This window comes from Pristis pectinata, chromosome 3 (genome assembly GCF_009764475.1).
Source record: "Pristis pectinata isolate sPriPec2 chromosome 3, sPriPec2.1.pri, whole genome shotgun sequence".
Taxonomy (NCBI): Eukaryota; Metazoa; Chordata; class Chondrichthyes; order Rhinopristiformes; family Pristidae; genus Pristis; species Pristis pectinata.
The window spans coordinates 79028104-79042784 of NC_067407.1; the positions used below are offsets into that span (position 1 = coordinate 79028104).

General features: G+C 40.2%; 1 protein-coding gene across 1 annotated transcript in view; it reads left to right on the forward strand.

Moving 5' to 3' along the window:
* Window positions 1–14681, forward strand: part of adgb (androglobin) — a 166317-nt gene that overhangs the window by 135791 nt on the left and 15845 nt on the right. The window contains exons 30-32 of the mRNA XM_052011225.1: window positions 5078–5262; window positions 6248–6435; window positions 8469–8580. Of these exons, the coding sequence (XP_051867185.1) occupies window positions 5078–5262; window positions 6248–6435; window positions 8469–8580 (485 nt within the window). The remainder of the gene's footprint in view (window positions 1–5077; window positions 5263–6247; window positions 6436–8468; window positions 8581–14681) is intronic.

The following is a 14681-nucleotide window of genomic DNA, read 5'->3' on the forward strand; positions in this document are numbered from 1 at the left end:
AATGACCTGTATTTTTCCAAGTGTCAATTAATTTTATCCAAGGCTATTGTTTGAGAAATATTTACCACCACCTCTCTTATAGTGGTTGACCTATAGTTGCCAGGTTTATGTCCTAGCCCTTTTCAAAACCGGAACGTAACATTTGCAGTCTTGAAGTTCACTGGCTGCACTCTTATCTTTGGAATGATTAGATATTACAGAGCAGCTGCAATTTCTGCTCTTACTTCCCACAACAATTTGGGATCCATCCCATTGAGACCTTTTGTGAACATCTTTGACTTTTAAGCACCTCTTCTACATCTATTTTTTTCTCAACTCATTGTTGCTCCCCTTTCTGTTGCCTGACTAGAATCTCCTTTAGTGATGAGGATAGTGATGATAGATGCAAAGTACTCATTTAATACCTCAGCATCTGTCTCCACAGGATTATGTTTTTGGTCACTAATCAGACCTAGAAGGGATTGATTAATAATCTCTTAGTTAAAGATCCTCTGGGGAAGCATGATCATTGCATGCTAGAACATACCATGCTAGAATTTTGCATACAATTTTAGATTGAAAATCTATTGTTTTAAACTTAAAGATAATTAGGCAGGCATAGTTGGGCTGGGAAAATAGATTAAAAGGTAAGAGGGGAGATGTTATCATCTCCTCACTAGTCAAGCCATTTCTGAATTTTGCATTACCTGAAAATTTTGAAATTATGCTCTTTGCACACATCTGAGTTATTAATACATTTCAGAGAAAGGAGAGGTCTAATAACTGACCCATGAGGAACAGTGCTGTAGATGAGCAACAATTGGCATTTTAGAAAATATTTCATAATTCTCAGCAAAGGTAGATTCAATTGACAAACAAAGACTTTACAAGAAGGGTGATCCATTCTTGGCTAACCTGCGAAGTTAAGGATCACATCAAATTAAAAGAGTCATATAGTTACAGAGGTGTGCAGCATGGAAACAGGCCATTCAGCCCAACTAGTCCATGCTGACCAAACTGTCTACCTGAGCTAGTCCCATTTGCCTGCATTTGGCCCATATCCCTCCAAACCTTTCCTCTATATGTACCTGTCTAAATGTCTTTTAAATGTTGTAATTGTACCCGCCTCTACCAAGGCAAGACAAGGGAACTAATGCTCCAAAGGTTAATGAAAGGTCAGAAGATTAGGAAAATTTAGGAAACCAACAAAGGATGAGGGGGAAAATATATCATAAAAGAAAACTAGCCAGAGCTATATAAAACAAACATTAAGAGTTCTACAAGTATTCAAAAAGGAAGGCAGTAGCTCAAGTAAATTTTGGTCCCTTAGAGGATGAGACTAGATGGTTAATGATGGAAATAAGGAAATGGCAAAGACTTTGAACAAATAATTTACATTTGTCTTCATGGCAGAAGATACTAAAAGAATCTGCATATTAGTAAAATTATGGGGGCCAAAGGAAGGGAGAAATTTAAACAATCATCAATGGAGTCGAGTACTGAGCAAACTAATGGGATTAAAGGATAACAAACTTCCATAAATAACAATACAAACATGAGCAGATAATGTATTGTAATAGTGTTGATGGAGGGATGAAAATCTGGGTATATGTTAGGAAGTATAGTTTTCATTTATAAACTAAGTGAAATTTTAGGTGAGGGGAAAAAAAATGGGACTGAAAGAGGCAGATAAACAAGTCAGAATAAAGAAAAGGTTAAAGATGTCTTTTTTTTTCAGTCTCCAAAACAAATGAAAGTAAAAAGAATAAGACTTGCACTTTTTAGAGCAGTAGTCAATTTTGCTTTGTTAGTTCTTGGGATTTGTGCATTACTGGAATTTGAGATGGTCTGGCTGTTGTCTTTGAATCCTCCACAGAGAACAGCTAGTGAACTGAGGATTGCAAATGTTGCACCCAGTTCTGAAATGGACACAAAGATAAAACTGCCAAGTACAGGCCAGCCAGCGTAGGAGAGGCAGTGAAGAATCTCTTTCAGACAATAGTTCACAAGAAAATGTTTGGCCCTTGGAAAACTATGAATCATTAAGTCAAAACTATCTGGATTTAGTAAAGGCAAATCATGTTTTGCTGTGTAACTTTTTTGATAAAGTCATGAAGAGGATTAATGAATTTAGCAAGGTTGATGTAATACATATAGGCTTCCAAAAGATATTTGATAAGTACCACACAGTATTTGCTGCAATAATTCCTAATTGAGAATGTGGTGACTTAACAAGCTGATGAAAACTTCACTTACAATTTAGTGAACCATTGTTAAGTCCTTCTGTCATATTCCATGGGTAAGTATAGAGTAAGTACTAGATTTCAGTGCCCGTTCTCTTGGTGTGGTATTGTTTTTGTGTATTAACTGGAGGAGCAAGGAAATTCAGATCTCATTTTGTGGACCTTTGACTGCAGGTACACATTCAGAATTCCTGTCATACCCATTCCATTGTAATGGTGAATGACTGCATTGATATTCCCAAAGCAAAATCCAGGTAAAACCACACCATCATTTTATACACCCTGTTCCACACTTTGCAGTAACTATTAAAGTACTTGAGGAGCTCAGTGGAAGGTAGGCATGGGAAGCTGCTGCTTAAAATAGCTCAGACCTTGCAGCAATATGGCTGCATTGCCATTAAATTTCCCAAATTATTCCCAAACTTTGTGCTAATCCAATTCAGGCTCTGAATTACACCAGTATGTTTAATTGATACTAGTCATCCACTCCAAAATGTTGAGTGACCAAAAAATGATTAAGTATATAGACTTAGCACCAACTACCAGTTTTTCTTTTTGTTATTTGTTAGTTCTAACTACCACTTAGGATTTCATGAATCTTTGTTCGTTCATTGGTTTTATTTCTGCTGCTAGTTTCCTTCCTGATACTGGTAGTTGCCTCATGAAGAGGAAGGCCTCAAAGCTGTTTCTACAATCACCTGGCAGAGCTCTTACAGTTATTCCTTTTGCCAATTGTGCGGCTGCCTCAGCTTACGTGAAGAATAGTGTTTGCAGTGGTTCCAACTACCTGAGGAAATTGGCACAGCACCTGACCTGGTGTCCTTTTTTCCCTAGATTATACACTTTCCTATTGTATCAAAAGGAAATAATGTTGGGGTGTTGCTCCATATTTTGCAACAGATGTCATTTTCTGATCAGAGCACATTTTAATAATGAAGATTCAAGTAATGAAGATTTGAGCAGGGATAACTCTCAATGTTGGTCTCTCTACTAAAATTACTATGTAGAATGCACGTAAAGAAATAATGGAAGCTATATGACTTTTGACTCACTGCTTAACTATCTTGTCCCAGAAATAAACAATAAAATAAACATACATCTTCCATTCACTTCAGACCTGCACACTTTTCACTGACACTCACAGGCTCACTCTCTCATTGAGTTCATGCCTCCCCCGATCACATTGCTCTCAGAGCATACATGTTCCTTCTCCATATCGCTTCTTCCTTCAGTCTTGATTTCCATTCAGAACCACTGAAAAATATTCGCCAACTACTTCTAGTTACTTGCTTTTCAAGTAGAACTGAATAGCCACCAATTTTCCAGCCAGGATATTCGACCATTTTAAATGTTTCTTTAATTTGGCATCACTGCTCTTTCTTTGAATAGAGGCCAAAATTGAGTCGAGGTGTAAGAGAATCTCCAACTTGCCCATGGGCCTTTGCCTGTGATTCCATCCATTTATTTCAATTAAACCAGGCTGGTCTTGCACTAAAATAAAACTGTGTGTGAATTGGTTGTGCAACTCAAGTGTTAATGACCTGAAGAATTAAAAAATAGATTTTATTCCTTCACCCCTTAAACTATTCATGAATCCATTTATAGAGTGATGAAATGGTTAGGGGCATGTGGAATAGTCCATCTGCAGTTCTTGTCTCCACACTGAGAATGTCTTGCCTCACTGAGCAAGACAGGACAAAAAAAACTTGTATTTCTAGAGCAAACAAAAACAGAATGTGCTCTCAGCAGGTCTTTCAGCAGGTCTGAGGGAAGTACATAACCCAGGGCAAAAGGACAGAGATAGAGAGCCACTGATTCAGGTCAATGACCATTCATTGGAATATTGGCTCTGTTGTTCTCTCTCTGTGATGCTGACTGATCTTCCAAGGGTTTCCAGAAGTTTGTGTTTTTGTTTCAGAATTGCAGCATCTGTAGTTTTGTTTTTGCTTTAATTATATTTCTGTAGCACCTTTCAAAACCTCAGGATGTCCCAAAGTACTTTACAGCCAATGCAGTACCTTTTGAAGGGCAGGTATACTTGTAATAAAGCAAGCTCTGACAATTACCAATAAATAATCAGTTCTATATTTTAGTTGGTGAATAGCATTGGCTGGTATTCTGCTTTGAAGAGTGGGAGACAGGGTTTGGTATAACATTTACTCAACTCTTGGCCAGTGCAGCAAAGGCCTTGAACCTTTGACCTTCTAACCCAGATATCAGAGTGCAGGCTCTGAGCCACAGCTAACACCCTAAATCTCAGCACTAGATTAAACACCTTTACTACATCTTCCCTCTTCCTGATCTTGCACACTCCTTGCAATGTCTGGAGAACAGTTCCCACTTCTTTACAACAAGGTGAAACATTTCTATCAGGAAAGTTGATGTCAACTAACATTGGCTGTTTTTTGGTGAAAAGGGTGGGTCATAAATGTTTAATAATGGAAGTTAATATTTATTGAATACCTACAGTTTCAGAGGGCTTTACTAACTGCAATGTGTTTATATGAGCAGGAAAATAACCTTGGAGAACACTGTGCAAGGTTGACTGAACATGGAAGGTGTTGCAATAGCAATCGAATCATTGATTCCTTTAGTCTTGTTTGGTCAAAGGCCAAATAGTCCCTAGAAATCTCCAGCCCAGCTACCAAACCCTCCTAATCCACACCTAGTTCCTTCCTGACCCCATCTCTAATCGCCTTGTACCACAACAGATTGTTAGAAACTGAAGGCCAATATTTGACTGCCTGGGACCTCATCATTCAGGAGCTAGGATTGTAGCTCCACACACCGAAATGTCTAACCCAAGATCTACTTTCAAGTTAGGATCTTTATTTTTTCACTGATACCCATTACAGGTTCCAGATTAATGTGAATGCCACCCATTTAACAACCATCCATGTACAAACTTCCAAGCCAGATGTATACATCAAGTTACAAGTCCTAGATCAAGAGAAAGAAGTAGCCGAAGCAACTGGAAAAGGCCAAGTTGTCATTCCTTCGTTTATGTTTTACCAAAGCTTGGGGCATTCCGCCTTTCAGAGTAAGTGTGCCACCGGACTCGTCTGTTTTATTGCCTTTTCTCTTTCTGTCCCATTCCTTATCACCCACCTTTACACTTCCTCTTTAATATTTTTATTTATGACCTATAGACAATTGACTGGGGACAAGGTTAAACACAGGAAAAACAATACCCCAAGCCCAACCCCTACTTGAAAGTAGTATCCCTTGACTCCATTTTCAGTGAGGATCTTGGAATCCTACAGTACAGGAGGAAGCAATTTGGCTTATTCTGCATGTGTTGGCTCTTTAAAAGAGTTACTGAATCATCCAGTTAGTACAATACCTTTGTTTTCTCCTCACTGCCCTGACATGTTCTTCACATCACGTATTTATCCAATTTCCTTTTGATAGTTACCATTAAGACTCCTTAAGCTGTCCTTTCATGTAGTACAGTGGAAATTATAATACCACAGGAATTCACCGTACAAAAAGATTTTTTCTTAATTCACTGGCCTGAGTCAATCCTTAAAGATTTATTCTTTAAAGATTTATTCTCCCAAGTAAGTTCAAAGATCAGCCATCTCCCAGCTTCGATTCATCTGTAATAATTGTCAAAATAAATGTGACAAATACAGACTCATTGGACGCACACAGTAATTCGCCAAATAATGGAAATGACGATTGGGAGCAAAGTTGAATGCTTGGACTTCCAGAGCTGCTCCATTTCACCAAAATGTTCCAAGTCTATTCTCAATTTTTCCATAGATTTTACCCTCTGCAGCAACACGACTGCCACTGAATTTTAGGCTTGCGCTTTGTTGCAGAGTCCTAGAATTGTATGGCCTGTTGCACCTGTGCTACCTTCTTGGAAACTATCCAATTGATCCCAGTCCTTTGCCCTTTTTCCATGGCCTTCAATTTTTCTCCTTTTCACATAACTATTTCCCTTTTCAAAGTTACTATTGAATCACAAACTCTTTTAAGCTGCACAGAGTTGATAATAATTACTTCACATTTGCTTTCAGGATCTTCAATTAAACAACCCGATACTCTTGCTGTTCAGGGAGGGTCAAAGAAGTCAGCAAGCAATTCAAGCAAAACAGGAAAAGGTTCCTTAAGGTCTGGAAGTGACCGAAGGTCATCTCCTTTAAAAGATGAAAGTAGCTTCAATCTAACTACATTCATCGAGGAAATCCCTGTAGCTGCAGAAGTGGTAAGCATTGGACTGGATTAATAAGATTTGTAACTTGCATGCTAAGATTCAAGGATGCAAGCACACTGCATCGGGAATGAGCTCAACCCTTTTTCCAAGAAACAAAGGGAAAGCCAGAGCAATAAACTTCAATAAATGAAAATCAAAAAACTGCAGGTGCTGGAAATCTGAATTTAAAAAACACATGTCAGAAACGCTCTGTAAGTCGGTTAGCATCTGTGGAAAGAGAAATAGTTAATGTTTCAGGTTAACTCTGTTTCACTTTCCACATTCTCTGCTTTTATTTCAATCAACTTCAGACCCTGCTGTTGAATCTGCTCAACTGACGCTCACTTGGACTCAGCCAGACTGTGTGAATTCTGTTGAGCAATGAGCTTATTCCACCACTTCTTGTTTGTTATGGGGACTGCTTGCTTCCACTTCTGCAACCTTTCCTCCCTCTGCCAAACTCTCGCCGTAATACTCGCACAGAAACCCTCGCAGATAGTCTTCTGTTTCCAAGTTAACACAGGCAGTCCACTGCTTTCACCAGTACCTCCCAATACCAACACCTACCAGAGTTTGTGCAGTCAGTGAAAGGAGAAATTGTATGCATGGGACAAGTGAGGGCAGGAGTCATTGGAGCTTACTTTTAGCATTCACATGCCATGTGCTGTCCACATTTTAAAAGTGTTTCATAAATGTAGGAGAATGCATCTTCCACACCACTTTGGGATTAAGTTGGATCCTGACATTGCTGCACAGGAACTCCTTAATGAGAGAAACCAGGGATGTAAGATTTAAACCCTGAGGATAGATTACATGCACAAGGCTTGTTGGAACAGGTCCTCCCAGGGTTTACAAACATCCTACTTATAGAACATCCTGTACATATGAATGAGCATTTGGGAGAACCGGCAGGATAAATGGGGGATGGATTTGCTGATTGCTGCAAGCACCTTCTGCTGAGTGGGAAAGGGGCATTTCCACGGCCTTCTCTCCCCACCATACCCTCCCCCAAGCTACAACAATCAGGGCTGGATCAAGCCAAGAGCCGGGAGCGCTGAGCAGGACTCCGCTCACTCACTGAGTCAGTGAGGCCGGATGGCAGCCATTCTTCCCATGCCTGCTCGCTCTCCCATCGCAGCTGTTTCTGTGATCCTCTCCCACACACTGCTTCTGCTCATTTCCAACTTATGAACAGTTTGGGTACAAACTCTTCTCAGGACGGAGCCCTGTCATAACCTGGGGACTTCCTGCATAGATATTAAAGAGGGATCTGTTTATGATTAAATAAATTGATGTAGTTAACTGTCTTCCCTTTAGAACAGGGTGACATGAATTTAAATATGGAACTTATGCATTCAGAGCTTACTCTCATGTTAAGAGACACTTGTTCACACAAAGGAAGTTCAAAACTCTTCCTTTCCCCTCATAAGCCCCCACCTACCCCACCCCTCTGTCAGGCATCCCTAACCTACCACCCCCACCACAACTAACAATAGTTTTGGGACGAGACGTATTGAAAGTTTTAAAACTGAGACTGATGTGTTTTTTAAGGCAATCATTTTGTTTCACTGAAAAGCAAAACAGGTTTGAAGAGCTGAATGGTTCTGCTCATGTGTTCCCTGTGAAGCCAGATACAGCCGGTTCATCCCAATCCTTCCACTGCACCATAAATTAAACCTAAAACAGGAATTACTGCAGGGGTTCTTTCCAATGTTTTCTGTAGCTTTGCCAAAATAGTTACAGAAAGCTTGGAAAAGCTGAAGTTTCAGAAGGCAAGTGTGAAAGCTCAATGTGGAAATTCACCCCTCTGTTCCTGCAATCATTTTAACATTTTGTGCTTGTACATTGGAAGAAGTAATAACACTTCGAACTTTGGCACATCAAGTAATTTAATCTCTTTTAATGAGTTAAATGTCTGAAGTTTCAATTTATTCTTTTTTAATTATGTTTGAAAATAATGGCATGATATGTGCAAGAATGTGTGAAATCACGTCCCATTCACTTACCTGATTATAATGTTATATTAACAATTTGATATTCCACAGACTCACAAGTACATAGTTCAAGCGTTAGTTCTTCATAAAAGCTGGCCACTAAATGAAAGCGATTTGACTTTTGCCGAAACACAAAAGGATATGGACTACAGCGAGATTACAGGTAAAGTTGTTCTGTTCATTTGTTTGAAGAAATGAGCATTTACAGCAAAGCATCATGTAAGAGCCATGCTGATTTCTCTTAAATTACCGATTACCTTGTGCAGTTCTCACAATAATAGATAAAAGCTTAATGAAGAGGAAATCTATATGCCATCTGTCTATAACATTAAAATTCCAACCGAAGGACACAATTAGCTTCCCACATTAATTCCTCTGTTTTGTCGGGCAGTCCCTTCAGATTGAGGAGGACTTGCCTTCATTCAGGTTCTGTGGATTCCAAGATAGCTGATGAAGCCAATGTGTGCTCTGCAGACAGATGGGCTGGGGGTGTCATGGAGTAATAGAGCACAGAAGCAGGCCCTTCAGCCCCCCATGTCCATGCTGACCATCGTACCCATTAATATTAATCCCATTTTCCAGAGGCCTGGTCCATAAGCCTGCCTTAATGGGGCGGATGGGTGGGTAGTTTTGGAGCTGGAATGCACCTCCTGCTGTTTACACTGGTTTCCGTGCGATCCAGCAAGTGGACCTGAGGTTTTCAACTCCATCCTGAATGCTGCTTCTCTATTTAAGTGGCCGTGTGCCAGGGATTCCAGAAGTTTGTGGCAGATGTTATTCTTTCCAAGGAGACCTTGTGAACATCCTCATGTCACTTCCTTGGTGTTGGCCAGGGAGAGGGGCTTGTATTGGTTTGCTTTTTCCTGCCAGTGGATTTGGAAGATTTTGCAGAGACAGCATTAGTGTATACCTTCAGTGCTTTGCACTTCATATATAAGGTATGCCTTTTTATGTCAGTGTTCTACAATGGCCGAATGCTATTTTCAGTCTTGTTACAGCTACAGGCCTCTTGCCACCAGATGGTGCTATGGCAACACACCACCTTGACAACCACTTCCATTTAAAGGGCTATCCTCAAATACAATCAACTCAGCTGCTTCTAAACACTCTTCTTGGCCACTTTAATGCACCTAATGTACTTTCTCCACTCAGGAATCCCATACCTCATTCCCGACTCCCCTCATTTCTGATGCTTTGTGACCTACCCGTTTCCTTACCATCTCCCATCGCTGCTCGTTCTGACTCTGCTGTAGCCTCCTTATTCCTCACCACTGTTCACTTCCTAGTCACTAGATGTATTGCCACTAACTCCCGTGTGTTATTTTTGGGCAACTTTCATGGTATATGAACCATCACTTCTACCTATGACAGTGCATGGGCCTTGGCCCTGGGTACTGCACTCTGTCAGAGGTCGTTCTTGATCACCTGTCTCAGAGAACTTACACTTTATTAGTTAAGTATGCATTGTTGAATAAATAGACGACAATGTATTATTCAATAAATAGACTACACCTCAATAACACATTATGATTGGGGAAGAATGGTTGATGGGGTGATGAGGATGGCTAGGATTCGCTTTGATGAAGCCTAGTGGTACAGTGTCACGACAACAACCTTTCCCTCAATGTCAGCAAAACAAAAGAACTGATCATTGACTTCAGGAAGAGAGATGGTGCATATCATCCTGTTTACATCAACAGTGCTAAGGTCGAGAGGGTTGAGAGCTTCAAGTTCCTAGGAGTGAACATCACCAATACCCTGTCCTGGTCCAACCACATAGATGCCATGACCAAGAAAGCTCACCAGTGCCTTTACTTCCTCAGGAGGCTAAAGGAATTTGGCATGTCCCCTTTGACACTCACCAACTTCTATAGATGCACCGTAGAAAGCATCCTATCCGGATGCATCATGGCTTGGTATGGCAACTGTTCTGCCCGAGACCACAAGAAGCTGCAAAGAGTTCTGGACACAGCTCAGCATATCATGGAAACCAACTTCCTCTCCATGGACTCTGTCTACACTTCTCGCTGCTTCAGTAAAGCAACCAACATAATCAAAGACCCCACCCACCCCGGGCATCTCTCTGCTCCCCTCTCCCATCGGGCAGAAGATACAAAAGCCTGCAAGCATGTACTACCAGACTCTATCCCGCTGTTATAAGACTATTGAACGGTCCCCTAGTACAATAAGATGGACTCTTGAGCTCACAATCTACCTTGTTATGCCCTTGCACCTTATTGTCTGCCTGCACTGCACTTTCTCTGTAACTGTAACACTTTATTCTGCATTCTGTTATTGTTTTCCCTTGTACTACCTCAATGCACTGATCTGATGAAATGATCTGTATGGATTGCATGCAAAACAAAGTTCTTCACTGTACCTCGGTAAATGTGACAATAATAAACCAATTTACCAAATAAATATTTAAGAGTAAACTAAAAGAGATTATGGATGAAAGAATGCTGTGCTGATTGTCTCCCAAAGCCTACCCTCCCTAGACATAAGTTCATCCAGAACTCTCTGTTTGTATCTGCATTTACACTGAGTTATGTTTTGTGCAATGCTCAGTAGTGTCTGAATTTAAACATTTTCATCCTTATGCCCAAGGCGGGCACTGCGGTGAGCATCAGGCAGTGCAGCTGGTTCACAGCTCCTGTGACCCAATTCAGTGCTGACCTTCAGTGCTGTCCTGTATGGAGTTTGCACATTCTCCTCAGAACATGTGGGTTTTCCCCTGAGTGCTCCAGTTTCCTCCCACATCTCAAAAATGTTCAGGTAATTAGTTAATTCACCTCTACAAATTACCCTCATTTAGATGCATTCTAGGAGAATCAGGGGGTGTTAAATGGGTATGTGAAAGAGAATCGGTTACAGGGAAGTAAGTAAGGGAATGGGGCTAAATAGGATTGCTCAGAGAGACAGCTGCTGAATTTATCTTGTCCTATGTTGGAAGGAAATGTAAACATTGAAATTACCAGAGGCTCTACCCTCACTATCTCTCTCTAAGGAAATATAAAAAATGAAATATCAAGCATCCCTATCTCAGTAATTCCCCAAGATCTTTGCAAACCTCCACTTGAAGTCCCTTGTACAATACTCCACCATTGACAGCTGTGCATTTACCCATCTAAAGCCTAGGCTGTGGAATTCTCTTTCTGAACCTCTCCACTCTCCTCCTTCAAACCGATCTTAAAATCTGCCTTTTTAACCAATCTCTCTGATTCAAATTAACCAATCTCTCTGATTCAAATTCTCGACTGATAGTCTCATTATAAAACCCCAAGTGGCCACCTTCTCTCTCTGCCTCTGCAATGGAATTTTTCAGAATATCTTGATTTTTTACTTAAGACGTTAAGGGAGATTTGATGGTGAAAACTCCCTACTTTGCATTCCTGCTGGCTGACTACATGTACAAGCTGTGATAAAGAATATAATTGGAACATGTCCATCCATTCTTTTATACTGTGATCTTCAATTGCAATAACCTGACTGGAAAGCCTTGGAGTATTAAAGCAATTCATTGGAGGAGGAAGCAAGCGATTTACCTGTCTGATTTAATAAACCAGAATATTTAACATCGCCGAAAGAGAACAAGGAGAGTTCTCATAAGCCACTAATACCATAATTGTCAGAACCAAGCACTACTCTTAAAACTCATGCCCTCATCCTTTTCTTTCACATGCTCACACCCCCTGCGAGTTCAAGACCATGGGATTTGACCTGCCCCTTGCACCAGCCCTCCAACTCCTCCCCCCCCCCCCCCCCCCCACTGTTTCCATCACCACTGTGGTCCATTTATCCTATTGCCGGATCCCTTCTTCCTTAAGATTTTTAATCTTTCCAAAGGGTTCCAAAGCTCAGTTGTGGAGAATAGAATGGGAGCAGCTCTGAGGGACGTTACCAGTCACAGCCTTTCTGAAACTCTCCTACTCCTCCAGTGTTTGAAGGATTCGAGTCTGTGAATAATTAAAACCCGTAATATAGACATACGTCTTTCATCCTCAAAGGTGGCACAGTTATTTATAGTTAGAGACCCAGGGGTAGAAGTACATAGTTTCCTGAAAGTGGCGACGCAGGTAGACAGTGTGGTGAAGAAGGCGTTTGGCACACTTGCCTTCATCAGTCAGGGGCATCGGAGTGCAAGAGTTGGACGTCATGTTACATCTGTAGAAGACGCTGGTAAGACCACACTTTGTGTGGAGTTCTAGTCGCCCAGCTATAGGAAGGATGTCATTAAGCTGGAAAAGGTGCAGGAAAGATTCACGAGGATGTTATCGGGACTGGAGGGCTTGAATTATAAGAAGAGACTGGTTAGGCTGGGGTGATTTTCCCTGGAGCATAGGAGGCTAAAGGGTGACATAATAGAGGTATATAAAGTTATGAGGGGCATAGATAAGGTGGACTGCCACAGTCTTTTATCCACAGTAGGGGAGTCTAAAACTAAAGGGCATAGGTTTAAGGTGAGAGAGGAAAGATTTAAAGGGAACCTGAAGAGCAACTTTTTCACGCAGAGGGTAGTGGGTATATGGAATGAGCTGGAAGAGGAAGTGGTAAAGATGGGTACAATTACAACATTTAAAAGACATTTAGACCGGTTTATAGATAAGGGTTACAAAGGATGTGGGCCAAACGCAGGCAAGTAGTACTAGCTCAAGTAAGAAGCTCGGTCAACATGGATGAGTTGGCCCATGGGCCTGTTTCCATGTTGTAAAACTCTATGACTGAATATTTTGTTTAAAGATTAGGTCCATTCTGGATGATTCTGTACGTAGGGATATTTATTTGTCTAACTAATCTCATTTTGGGATTTTCTTTCATTTAAGGGGTTAAAACATTTTTTAGATGCTTAAGCACAAACCTGAAGATATGACGTAGGAAGATAGTTCATGGAATGCATTTGAGACAGTGCTCTGGTACAGTATGTTGTGGGACCATTAATGGAGAAAGGTTATTTCATATTTTGTGCAATAGACCAGGGTTAATTAGCAATCTCACAGTGAAGTATTCTCTGAGAAAGAATGAACATAATATAGAATTTGCTAATAAGTTAATATGTTTGCTTATGTATTCAGGATATGGCAAAATGATATAAACATAAGCTAAAGACAGAGGTTGATAGTATCAGGTTAAAGGAAGCAGCTTAAAATGATACCAAAAGCTGAGGAAGGTCATGGTTTTTAAAAATCAACAAAGAATGACCGCGAAATTGAAACTTAGAATAAAATAGGAGAGTAAAGTATCTAAAAATATTTAAAAATATAGAATTAAACACTTCCACAGGTATATAAAAGGAAGTGATTAGTGAAAATGAATGTGAATTCCTTGGAGGCACAGAGGAGAATAAGGAGTTTGAAGATAAATTAAAAAGATATTTTGAATCAATCCTCAATGTGGAGAATACAAAGGGCATTCAGTAAATTGTAGGGAACCAAGGAACTAATGAGAGTTGGAAACTTAAAGCAATTAATATCCATAAAGAAAAAGTACCATAACTATTTAAATTGTGAATTCAATGGACCACGCACAGTATTAAGAGGTGCCTGCAAAGATAGTGAATGCAGTTGATTTGCTTTTCCAAGATTACCCATAGTCTAAAACAGTCATAGTAGATTGAATGGTAGCAAATGTAAACCTCTATTAAAGAAGAGAGAAAACAGCCAAACAATGGTAGTGAAAATGCTGAAGTGTATTCTTCAGAACATGATAACAGAGCACTTTAAGAACTCGTATGTGAGGCAGAGTCAACAAGGGGTTTTGAAAAATGAATCACTTTGACAAATTTAGAAGTTTTTGAGTTAGGTGAAGGAGATTCAGTGTATGGAGTGTATTTGGATATGAAGCAACTGAGGAAGTTGTTGCACAAAAGTAGTACTTGTGGGAAAGGAATTAATCTTGTAACGTAGTTTTACATTTGATAACAGATAATTTTCAAAATGACTAGATGTAACTGATGAAGTGCTTCAAAAATTAGTGTGTGGGCCCTTCTAAGTGAGGGGACCAAGAGTAATATTTCCAAGTTGACTAGGTGGGAAAGTAAGCTATGGGAGGAACCAGGAGGCTGTAGAATGGTCTGCAAAAGTGATTGGGCAAGAAGGTGACAGGCAGAGTATGATGTTGGAAAGTGTGAAATTAACAATTTTGGCCATAAAATTGAAAAAGCTTTAGGAAGGGAAATGGTATAATTAGCCTTCAACATATCAGAGTGGAGATGAGGAAATTTCTTTTCCCCAAAAGGTGGTTGAGTTTTACAAGTCACTGCCTGAA